Source organism: Hippoglossus stenolepis, chromosome 11 (genome assembly GCF_022539355.2).
Source record: "Hippoglossus stenolepis isolate QCI-W04-F060 chromosome 11, HSTE1.2, whole genome shotgun sequence".
Lineage (NCBI taxonomy): Eukaryota > Metazoa > Chordata > Actinopteri > Pleuronectiformes > Pleuronectidae > Hippoglossus > Hippoglossus stenolepis.
In genome coordinates this window covers 10,602,561-10,615,313 of record NC_061493.1, presented here as the reverse complement: position 1 = coordinate 10,615,313, position 12,753 = coordinate 10,602,561, and the positions used below count along the sequence as shown (strand labels likewise).

At 42.4% G+C, this 12,753-nt stretch overlaps 1 protein-coding gene across 3 annotated transcripts; it reads right to left on the bottom strand.

The window, feature by feature from the left end:
- Positions 1-131: 131 nt before the first annotated feature.
- Positions 132-12,681, bottom strand: LOC118118226 (AP-2 complex subunit mu-A). 3 transcript variants are annotated; one of them, XM_035171244.2, is made up of 13 exons: positions 12,371-12,681; positions 10,849-10,971; positions 5,492-5,757; positions 4,895-4,977; positions 4,358-4,363; positions 4,085-4,220; positions 3,503-3,647; positions 3,205-3,222; positions 2,596-2,715; positions 2,267-2,402; positions 1,983-2,080; positions 1,662-1,773; positions 132-1,254 (listed from the first exon to the last, which is right to left on the bottom strand). In XM_035171244.2, the coding sequence occupies exons 2-13, from the start codon at positions 10,920-10,922 to the stop codon at positions 1,120-1,122; spliced, it is 1,329 nt and encodes a 442-aa protein (XP_035027135.1). In that variant the 5' UTR covers positions 10,923-10,971; positions 12,371-12,681; the 3' UTR covers positions 132-1,119. The 3 variants fall into 3 exon arrangements, with proteins under 3 accessions (XP_035027135.1, XP_035027134.1, XP_035027136.1); XM_035171243.2 differs by having other exon boundaries at positions 2,596-2,718; positions 12,371-12,680; XM_035171245.2 differs by lacking the exon at positions 3,205-3,222 and having other exon boundaries at positions 2,596-2,718.
- Positions 12,682-12,753: the final 72 nt, after the last annotated feature.

The window sequence follows — 12,753 nt, the reverse complement described above, 5'->3', positions numbered from 1 at the left end:
CAAGATTCATCTACAGCTCCCCCCCACCCTCATTTCAAACAATGTCAAGAGGAAACAGTGAGACAATGGAATTTAAACAAGCTAAAATGACATCAGTCAAATGAAAATAAGGAATGAGAGTGGGGGGGGTATTTGGTTACATAGTCAGATTTTATTGGATAGAACGGTCACCAGGGCTACACACACAAAGAAGCAGATAGCGACGAGGCAAACACCAGGGGGAGACCTCACCTCACTGCAAACACACACACACACACACATACTTCCAGGGCCTGATTTTTGAATCAAGATAGTGTGACGAAAGTTGATTTTAGTGCTTAAGAAACATGGAGGAAATGGAGACCTAACAAGGATGATGGTCGAACTTCTAAACTGTCTGGAATGTTCTTTTATGTTCTGACTTTACTTGCTGGTAAAAAAAAAAAAAAGAAATAGTGGAAACGGGAAAGAAATGACATAACAAAAAAAGAGCTCAGTCATTTTAAATCCTCCTCTTTCCACCGACAAGAGATCCAGAATGACAGTTCCCAATAAACACAGATCAAACATCAGTCAGTGTGCAACACAAGGATCAGACGACGCAGCTCGATTTGACTCTACTGAGACAGAAGCTCATGTACAGGGACTAGATCGGGATTCATTGTAAACCACAACAGCTACACATCATCATAGCGGGGATTACTCTACGACACGTGGGACTTCTAAAGGAAGTGGATCGTCGGACAATAACACTGAATTAACACAACAGAGCAACCCTGACAGACACCACGCGGTGCCCCCAGACCTCTCCCCTGGTCCCCCCTGCATCACTTGTCTTCTCCTTTCGGACACCAGTTGGTTTACAGGTTTACTCATCACTACAAGATATATACGATACAATGGTTCACATTTTGCATATATCTGTGCATTATACCATATTTTTTTTTTTTTTTATGATGTAAATTCAATCTCCGACACCTAATTAGAAGGGGCGAGGGAGGTGGGGGGGGATGAGAAGCTATAAGGAGTTTGAGGGGGAAGGAAGAGAAGAGACAAAGTAGGAAGAGGAAGAAGAAAAAAATCTTTAACAGGACAGGATGGGAGGGGAAGTGGTCAGCTCGCTGCACGGCAGGGTCGACTTCAGCAGCGCGTTTCGTAGATGCCGGAGCGGCCGATGTACCGCACCCATTTGATGACGTCGTGGTCACTGTAGTTGAGCTTGGACTCAAACACCTTCAAGTAGCGCACCTTCAGACCAGACGGCGCAAAAGGAACCTGCGGAGACGAGAGGGGGGTCAGGGCGTGTCGGGGCTTGCTGGGAAATGTAGGCCACACGGGCTACTGGATGTTGTGGTGGGCGAGACAAATAATGAAGGCAGCTCTGAGCAGGAAGTGTGCGTATGAGGAAACATATGATATGATTTGCATGATTGATAGTGAGGAACACATTCTGTTTGTCTGGCTGCCAACTCTGTGCATACGGTTAGTTCAAGCTATATTTAATCAGACAACTTTCTTTGTCTAAATTACAATAATTCAAAAAAAACTTTCCACATTAGTGTGATGGGTTTAAAACTATTCAACGACACTGAATCGGAAATCTTGAAAGTGAGTGAGAGAAGTGTGTGACTGTGAGTGTGTGTGAGTGAGAGAGAGACTGTAGTCTATTAATGTATTCTGACCTCAAAGTTCATAGAGATGGGAGGCCTGGCCCATTTCTTCTTATCGTTGGTGGGCAGCAGCTCGATCTCTGCGCTGATCTGAGACTCTTTCATCCCGGCCATGCGTTTGATCCTACACACAGACAGAGACACAAACAACCTTTTAAAATGTGTCGCAAAAAAAAACAAGGACCATGGACAAAAAGGTGGGCTACAAAAAGAGGACGGTCTGTGTAACAGGGAGGTTAAACAACCAGGTTAAAGAGAAGAGGATGTTAATGATTACTTTTACGCAGCAAAACAGTTTGCATACATCTTGTGAGCAGAGCTCCAACAACTCACTTCCACACGATGGCGTTCTCACTGGCCTTGTACTTGGCTTTTCCCTTCATACAGATCACCTGCACGCCGCTGGTGTTGAGGGGTGTTGGGATACGCACCTGTGACATTGATAATAAGCCTTTTAATGTTAAAGCCGCTAAGATTCAGACACATATTTGCATCAAGGGTTTACAATTGTCATGTTGTCATGTGTGGAAAATAGTTCTAAAAACCAGGATGTGTGCGCGTGTGCCGCTTTGTGGTCGTTTGCATTTATCACCAGCTTAACTGGGATGAGACCTCACCTCGATCTTCTGAGCCAGCAGCGAGGGTTTGAAGTTGGACTTGATGACCACCTTAACCTCCAGTTTAGTGCGGCCCACCTCCCGCACCAGAGGGATGACCCTGAACGGCAGGATGATGTCCTTAGTGGTGCGATACCTGCAAGAAAAATGTTGATTTAACACAAGACTTCCTTCGTGTTCACCCAAACCCTTCGCTGTCATATCTCACAACATTTATTTTATGAGAAATTGGTCCTGGCAAAAACAAAGTACTGTTAATAACATTCTTCTGCCTCATGTCCCGCAACATCCCGCCCTTTTCTGTCATATTCAAACATCCATCTACTGACCTCATGAGCTCATATTCTCCATCGGGGGGGATGAAGCTGATGCTACGCTCCGAGTCAAACTTACTGAGGCGCACACACTGGTGGAAAGTGCAGTCGTCGATGGCGATGGACTGCTTCCCACTGCTGGGAGAGGAAACACATGAGAGACACAGGAAAAAAAAAAGTATTAGTCCTCTTCTATATTACTAATCAAATATTGAAAATTATGATTCTCACATCTCCAAAAGACAAAACTACTACTACTATCCCTCGACTATTGTCCATGATCAAAAAAGGAACATCAAACACATGAGGACAGAACTGTTAGTAGCAAGACATGAGCCCTTTTGAGGTTAATGTTTAAAAAGAAAAGAAAGACTATCTGTTAGGTGAGTTGGTAAAGGGTTAAAGTCAAGCAGGGAGATGTGGGGAAATGAAACAAACGAACCATTCTACTAAAAACAGGAAACAACCACCGGGATGATTTGTATAGAGTGTGGGAGACAGTGCATGACATGTTCATTTGCTCAAGGGCTTGGACAAGACAAGTGTGTTGGTAGAATGTGCATGAGTGTGTGTGTGTATGTTTGTGTTGAGTTGACAAAGGGTGGACACTTGTCAGTACAGTACCTTCCTCCCCCTAAATCACTGAGGTACAGCACATAGAAAAGAAAGAGAGGGAAAGAAAGGAGAGATGCATCCAAAGAAAAGGAAAAAATATAAATAAATTGTAAAGCCAGTGTTGTTTTAAAGTAGACAACACTCAAACAGACAGGGGGCTAACACACAATCAATTCTCTTATATAAAGCCAGGATATAAAGCAGCAGGTTAAATACAAAAACTTAAAATGCAGATTATATACATGACAGATATATCACAGTTTAAATATAATTGACTTTCTACTGAAGCTGATTTGTGGTCTCTCACCTCTTCCCTGCGTCATCCGATGCTCCTCCCTTGCCCTGTTTGTCAATGACAATCTTGTCGTTCATGCCAAATTTACACTCAGGCATTCCACTCAGGTAGCTCTTCATCACCACTCGGCCCGACACGTGAGCGCTGAGGACCTGGCCTGAGGGGAAACAAAATACAGTCAAATAATAATAACCATTAGATTTTTCCCTTTTCTTTGTGCTGTGCAGCTTTTTCCACTCAACACTCTCAGCTCTGTTTAAAAATTAAATCCAAAGTCTACATGTAAACTTAAGTACGAGTAATGGGGCCATACAAAAAAATATCTGATGTGTATAATGGCGTAATAGAATAATGGCCAGCATAAAAATGTATAATCTAATAAGAAAAGAATCATACTATTAGGAGAATAAAGTTGTAATTAAATGAGGAATTTACAACTTACGAGGCCCTAGTACTCCTTTGTACTTAACAGTATTGTTGCAATTTTTTGAAATCGCAACGATACAGATTTTGTTGGAAGACTAGCTACAAAAAAATCGGTTTTCGATAGCAATCTTTTTAAATAGAATATATTCTGAAGGATTGATCTTGGACCTTGTGGCGACATCAGCAGGTTGACGCTCTCCAGTACGTCCAGGAAGAGTTCATTGCGGCGATACTTGATGCCCTCGCGACGCCAGCCGATCTGCCCCGTCACCTGGCTGGTGATCTGAGACTGCTCCTCCTTTGTCTGGGAGACAGGGGGAGAAACTGTGTCACTAATGCAAAAGGGGAGGGCTGACGAGACTGACAAAAGAAAGGCGACGATGAAAGGGGATCATTAGCGCTACAGGGACATGAAGGAGAAACTTGAGTGTGTTGTCTCACCTGGTGCTGAAATATGACGTGTCCAAGAGGAAGAGCACAGTTTGGGGAGAGAATGAGAGGAAAACAGCTAAATGTTAATTCAAAGCTAATTTTGGTTCATCACACAATAACATGTTTCATACATACTTATGAGGTATTGTTTGCTCCCAGTCTGTCATATTTTATATTTGTTATTCTTGTATATAGATTGTTTTCCTGCATGATGAATGATGCACACTCAGGCTACAGGAAATACTTTGTGTTTACTGTTATATATCATATCCATACAGAGAGAGCCATTACCTGGGTATCGCTAATAGTATATAATACAAAAAAGCAATCACCAACTAGTGCCTCCAAAGTGGTTGAATTAAAAGGTTTCAACTAAACATTCTATTCTTTATAAAAGTAAGATTTATTGCAGGAATTGTTCATTAGACTGTTGTTTTTAGTAAGTTGTACCCAATGAACTGGCAGCTGGAGTGTACAGTCTATCCTCATTCTATCAGCCTAACTTGTCATTATCATCTGATGGGAGTCTACATCGGTCTCACTGACCTGTCCCTTAATGCCCTGCTGGGTTATGAAGGTCTTCAGAGCTCCAGTCTCTGAGTTCTGGGGGTAGCCAAAGTCCAGGATCTCTGTGTGAACAAACAGATAACAGTTGGTATGAGATAAGATGGTAAGAGGAGGCACAATAGTCATGTAGCGACGGAGAGAACCAGCTCGCACATAGGGAGACATTATATTTGTACTAATTTCAAACATCAACCTGCATGTGACCAATTCATATGTGACTGCTGTTGCAGGTTATGACCTGGTCCCTGCCATTCACTCTACACCTGTGATTTTTTGGAAAAAGATTGGCCAAAATTAGATTTTCACAGACACATGAGTATCTGCATTTGGTTGCAGATATGTGTCGGAATAAAAACTTTCATTTTTCAGAATTAACAATACACAAAAGCTGTGCATTCGAGTAAAAAATTGTATTTCTTAATTTAAGTTCTTGGTTGTATTTGTGTTTTCATCGTATTTATAGTATTTTTTTCAACTTTGAGGTTTGTTAAGGTATTATTTAGGCTCTCAATGTATCTACTACACAAATATACAATTCTCCTGATTCCTTCTACCCCAGAGGCCGTTGTCTCGTACCATCCAGCAGCTCGTAGATGAGCACAAAGTTGTTCTTGATGTTCTCCTCGCTGATCTTGCCAAAATAGGCCGTCATGACGTCGCACATCTTGTACAGGAACTCGAACACCATGGCAGCGTTGACATTCTGCTTGGTGACCGCCGCCAACCAGATGTTGGAGCGCTTGACATGGAAGAAGCTGGTGCGGGCGATGTTGGTCACCGGGGATCGGACCTGCTGCCGGGCGTGAATCACGTTCACACGGAATGCGTCTACAGCGTTACGCCTGGGATGCGAGGAAGGTGGAGAGGGACAGAGATGGGGGCGAAAAAGAAAAGGGAGGATTTGAGATAATTGTTTCAGGTTTTTATCAAACAATTAGAGTGTTGTCTCACACTAACCCACCCTGTGAGATCATGTGAGATCCAGGGCTCAAAATAAATAATCTCTTCAAACCTCAATGACATTTCCACCCATTTCAAGTAATCTGCAATCATCAAAACATTATCTAACGACTGGAAGAGGACACATTGAGCTGCTGCTTTTAGAGGAAGAAAAGGAGGACTGTTGTGTAAATGGTGATAATTACCAGGAGGGAGAGAGAGACGCTCAGAGAGCTTACCTTGACACCCAGAAATGAAGAATCATAACAGACTCTGGACTCACCAGCAACTAAAGATGTTCAACCATGTTTTTAATCCTGATATTTATTTGGTTTTATTTAATTTTTCAATGGCAAAGGCCATTTGAATTAGATTTAAATTCAGTTCTACTGAAGACAGGCAGGCCACCGTAGCTTATTGCAACAATGCTTTGGGAAATCTCAGCCCTGATTACTGTGGATATAGAAATAACAGGGCTTAGTGCAGAGGATGCAGCACGTTCTGACAAGAAAACCAAATCCTACTGAGAGACGCCTGAGAACATCTTTTGGTCTAATTCCAGTTACAAACTGCAAAGTTACCAAAAATCGAAGCAACTCCATCTACTTCTTAAGATAAATAACTCTGGTTAACGACTCAGTGTAAGGAAAATGTACCAAGACCTTTTATCTTCAAAACTCCATGTAAACTTTTCAAATCGCTGATATTGAAATTGTACTTTTCCCTTTTTTTGAATGGCACCATGAGGAAAAAACGAAGCAGACACAAACAGCAAACAGCCTCCTTTGTTGAGGTTACATGTTGAAAGATGCAAGTTTAGAAATTCAAGATGGTGATAACTCAAAGCCTATTAGCACAAGGGTAAAGCACATCAGTCTAGGAGGCTGTCGTGATGTCTGCCTCACCCATAAAGCTAAGCTGTTGGGTATGAGCATCATCTATACCAAGAAATCCTAAAACATTTAATATGCCTAAACGTTACATAATAAATTAAACATGAAATGGTATTAAACTGAATTGAGCAAAATCCCTGTTGACTGAAAGCTCATACAATTAACCTTGAATAATCTAAAACATTTCTGAATTTCTATGTGAAAAATCACAGTAGAAACAAAACATGAGGACTTAATCAGTCATATTCATGCTCAGACTACATGCTTAGGCATTGGGTGGAGTTGGTAGAGAGCAACAGTATTAACTAAGGACTGTAGAAGTGGCTGGTTTCTTTGGCTTTGATTGATTGATTTTTGTATTTCAGTAGCTTGGGGCTTTATTTATCATGACAGGTGACTCATGCTTAGAGGAAGATTCAGCACGTTGACTGTGGCGTCAGTGGGCATGCAGTTTAGGGTTTCGGGGAAGGGGAGAGGGGGGGGTCATTGATCGGTGGCCACGAGAGGGAGGGGTCATGCTCGATACACTGGAGCGATTCTTACCTATTCCTACAGGGGGCCAAGATGGACAGATGGAGGAAAATGGTGATACAGAGGGTAGAGAGGAAACACGGATGAAGTAACGGAGGGAGGACAGAGACAAAAATGCACAAGAGACATTTTCGTGCATCATGTACAAAGACAGAGTGAGTAACATGGTGTTTGTGATGATGCTATCGTTGTAATCGAATGTGCTGAGGGAAGGTTTGCAACATTATATTGCTCCCTGTTGTGTGTTATATTCACAACAGCTCATCAGGTGCATATTAATTGATCTATACCGCTCAATAACAACATAATTTACATCTCTATTTAACTTGTGATGAAAAGCCCCCACTGTGTGTACCACAGCTGTCCACCCAACATAATAGCACATACACTGCAGACGTTAGAGCAACATAATGTGCCTGTTTGACTCTGCAATGCTGCAGCACCGGGGAGGATATCCAAAAGCAACCGATACTGGTGATGTGAACGGAAATTATCACCATTAAAATGTGTCGAGAACAACATAAAATGCATGGATTTCTGTTTTCTGCTGAATATTTCTAAGGGTTAAGGGTGTAACAGACCAGATTGATCCGTTTGGCCACAGTTTGGAACGCATGTGAATGTGGAATAATTGCGCGTCGATTAAGTCACATGCATGGGGGCATTTCGGCTTCCTGGTAAAATAGAACTAATGACCGTAGAAGGGTGGCGGACAACACCATTGCATTTGTAGGCATTGTGCCATGAGAAACCCATATGAATATGGCAATACATTTAGCATGACCACAAATATGAAGCGACATCACCCTAATTTGTCTGAAGCAGGACCTGAACATAAGATTTGTGTTTTTCCGCAGAACTGATTCAGTCTGTGGCGGTAGCGTGTGTGCACCTGCTTGAGCACACAGTTAGCTCTGATGCCAGCAGGGCCCAAGTATGAGAGAACGGGACTGAATGCCAATCGCGGGCACCCACACAGCTTTAGCTGATACTGAGGTCTGGCTGTCTCCACTGATGGTTAAAACTTTATGGACGATAGCAAGACCAAGCAAGCATGAGGTAAATAGTGCTCTACAAGGAATCAATGGAGCAAAACACCAACTTATTGATATCCTGTTATTATTAGAATACATATTTTTGGGTGCCTTATAAAACTGCTGATCCGAAAGATTATTTCTAAACCATGATCTGATCCAAACCATGAGATTACTGATCTGTTGCACCCTAATAAGAGTCTTAAAGAATGGTAGTGGGAATGCAAAGCACAACACTATCCTAATGTTGCACCTTTCAATGAGAAACGAAAAAATCTGCTGTAGTGATAAAGGTCATCACTAAATTCTAGCCTTCTCTTAGTACTTTAAGTCTGTGCTGCTCTTAGTACTTATTGTACTGTCTGAGGAGACAGGGGCAAGCAGATGAACTGTGTTTGTGCTCCTGTTAGACAAGGGCGGAGCAATAATTAAAAATTTGGCGACCACAATTACATCTTGCTGCCTAGAAACAATACAAAGTGGGAGGGAAGTTTTCATGTCATTTAGATATTAAAACAAACATGCAGACCCTATATAAATCTAATTGAAATAGACTTTTTAATGGGGTCTCTGCAGACACAACCTGTCACATTAAGCAGTTCTGACATTACTCTGACAAGCAACACAAATCTTTGTGGGTCTGCACAAGAAATGATCTGCAGACCCTGTATTGGTTCTGTGTTAGGACATCCATTTCTACCCCTGTGCCCTCTCTGTACCTTGCCGGCCCTCACTGTGTAACTCTAAAGACAACATGAAAGAAACGTCCTACTCTGACCTCAATCCAAACACTGGATGTCACAGAGTTTACACAAAAAAGAGGCGGGTCGTTGGGTCTACACATGGAGACCTGGTAATTCCACATCACAGCTACAGTGTGTCACAAAGAAGTTAGTATAAGAGAAGGAACACAGACCCCATTAAAGTCAGATTTTCAGAATATACATTCAATTCTAAAGGAAAGAGGTGACATGAGTGCTACTGGTGCCCCTCAAACCACTGGTGCTCATGGAAGGGAATACATGGCATGAAGAATCCAGGTCCAGGCACTCAAAGTGGTTTGAAAAATTGTAAGAAGCCTTTATTTAAATGGAATTTGAGCTTTAAAAAACACACCAACGCATATCTGCTAGTGCCTTCATAAGGGGTCTACTGACAGATAGAGACAAAGAGTAATTAATTGTAGTCACTACATGAGTGCAGGGTGAAAACATGCCGCTTCTAGCCGATACACGCTGGTGTAGTTTTGTTTGTCTGTAACATACAAATGTTACAGGTGATTCAGTGTGGATTATCCTTTAACCAGACACATGTCATCTTTTACAACATGGCTACCACACAGTCTACACTGGATATGACTCAGCCGTGGTTTTAATCCTCCATTTTACGCAAAAGGGACATTTTCCTTCACACAGGATCTTCAGGAGCTTTGCATAGACTCCTACCTCAGCTGTTTAGTTGCTTAAAGTCTCTTCAAGCAACAGCCACATTTAAAAAGGGGGTCATTACAACCTACTGATATTTTAACACATTATTTCCTACCTACCTACTAAGTTATAGATTCCACACCCCCCCCCCATGTCAAAGCTAGAAAATATATATATTTGACATTATTTATGTATTTCTATTTATTTATTTTTTCAAATGTTGAATTGTGCCATGTTTTACTCCAAATACTGACAAAAAAGGACAATGATCAACTATCAAAGTAAATCAACTATCAAAATAAATCATGATTTATTTTTAAAGAAGCTGTAATATCTATTTCTTACGTGCCTTTATATCTTTATATCCCGCCTCACTATAAACGTTAGGTGAAGACACTGTTTGGAATTATACTGAATATCAACCTGCTCAGGCACTGCTGATGTTCAGATTTGACAAACAATATAAATGTGTGTTTTGAAATGATGAGGCAGGTTATACCAAACATACACCGTTTGACTGAAGGTAATTATGATCAAGTATTTCAAAGTACAGCCAAGCCACTGCACTATCCAGAACTGAAAAGATGTTGCTGCCAGTGATGAGAACAACAAGGTTTCAGTGCCTCTTCTGCGTGTATCGGCAATAGTTAATGTCTTATATCAACACTGATGTCAGCTCTGAGGAACTTTCCAAACAGCTGCACTTAGTCTTTTAAGTGGAAGGTGTGGTTTGATAAGCACGAATGAACTGAATACATTACATCAAACAACATGGGAAACAGTAGATGAGCAATAACTGCATGTTAATTACATTCAATTGTATTTTGTTGTTCATTTACTGACAGAATATCTGAAAAAAATGGTTTAGACCAAATTATGTTTTGTCTAAGAATAAGTAATATTGTATTATATTGTTCTTTTTTTCTAAACACATTTTAGAGAAGATAACGCAACAAGACAAATGTGAAGTTCCTTGCAAGGAAGGAGGACATAATCCTTTCTCATCCCTTCAGGATCAATACCCAACCTGTCGACCCACACCGGATCAGGGTGTCCTCGCCGACCTATGTCACCCACCAAAATGTAACTTCACCACTTGAGATACATACCCTATGTCATCTCGGTAGACCCGGGAGATGAGGACCTCCCCCTTGTGGTTGTATATGAACAATCCTCCAATCATTGTGGCTGCTTCTCAGTCCCAACAGGCCATGGTGAAACCAAAACCCCGCCTGGGAAGAGATAGAAATGGAGCAAGAGATTGCAGGAAGGAAATTGGGGGAGAAAAGGGAAAAAAGTGGGTGACAGAAGTGAAAGCAGTGAAAAGTGAGGGAGTGACCAACAGTACACAGGGTGTCGTTTGTCCTTCACATCCTCTTTTTCTGTCGTTCTCTGTCTCTTACACACATCACTCTCTATGGCCATTGAAGATGCCCTGCAGCTGGCCTACTGTGGTGACTCATTTGTGTTCATATGCACATACACACATGAAGGATCATATAGGCTAGAAAGACTCAAATAGCTCTTCTCTCACCACAGCCAATTCCACGTTTTCAACTAAAGGCAGATTAACAGCAGATTAGCAGCCACCAGTTTGAAGCAGGATGCCACCAGGTAGCCTGCTGGAAAATATGCTGCTTTTACTGGGTTAGATTTCACATCAATTGCTGCCTGGATCTAAATAGACTAAGCAGGGGGATCAACACATACAGACAATAATTTCAATCCACATGCAGTGCAGTTATCACACAGCAGATTTTTCTAAATGGTTTGGATCCACACATCTTAGGAATTTGCCTCCATTCAAGAAGGACGCTTCTGGAAACCAGGAGATGAAGGACAAGCTCGAAATTCCTCGCAGACCGAGGGCTGACATGTTGAACACACAGAGCTCCGTGGGATTACACAAAACAAATGTGAGCCCTGGATTAGACAAATGTTTCCCCAATAAGACATCGTCGAGTCGTGACCGAGTTTAAAACGCAATCGCCCTTTTATTTGGTCGATGTCAAGATGTCTGCTCCCTCGGTCCATTTCCCCAACGTTCATACATTTTTCATGGTTTCTCGTTTGAGACTCGATTGACGTGGGAAATGTTTGCTTTGAATGACTCCAGCACAGATGGAGGCCTGACCTTCAGCTATGTTCAAAGTGATGGGAAATAGACCGAGTGAGAGATCGCTAGCTAATTTAGCTCACGCTAGCAGGCTAGCTGGCAGATATGTGCAGCGAACCAGCGACTAGCTGTGCGCAAATTTAACTTGACTTCCGGTGGAAAGAAATTCAGTCCGTTCACAACCCTTTCCCAGATTCCATTATTATTTATACATGTTGGCATAATCAACTTAAAAATCCACAATATCGAATAGAAGCAATAATTGTCCACAATGGGGTAAACTCGATTTGAAAACGAACAAGGTGACACGCTATGCGCTTTTATTATGAAAGAACTAAGCCACCTCGTTTCCGGTTTCTTGCTAGCTTTACGTTAGCTAGCGGAGGCTAACTATGCTACCGTTAGCAACTCCCGCGAATGAAACCGTTCCACCGGCTTTTCCGCAGCGGTCATCGCGCTACATTTACACCGGTTACACCACAAACTCTCGACCATTTCGACCGAGGTGAACTTACCCGACTTCACACGCTAGCGCCACCGGTTTTCACCCCCCCTTGTCGGCCTCGGAGACAGCCTCAGTGACGGGCTCTGGCAGTGCAGCTCCCAGTTCGCACACCCGCTAATTCCGCTCCTTCCTCCCGGTCCTCTGATGGCTGTCAGCTGACCCGCCGTCCTTACGCACAGGCGTTCCGCTGAGACAGGAAAAGGCGCGGCTGGAGCGATGTGTAAACCGCACCCAGGCCCTGTTGTGATAAGCTACAAAGGCTGCAGCTCAATTACTATTAGTTTCATGGCGGTTCATTAACGATTTATGGCTGTAATAGCTGCACGGAGGAGTTACACGACGAGCTGGCACCGCCCTCCACCTCTTTAAGACGGACCCTGGAGCCCGGCAGCC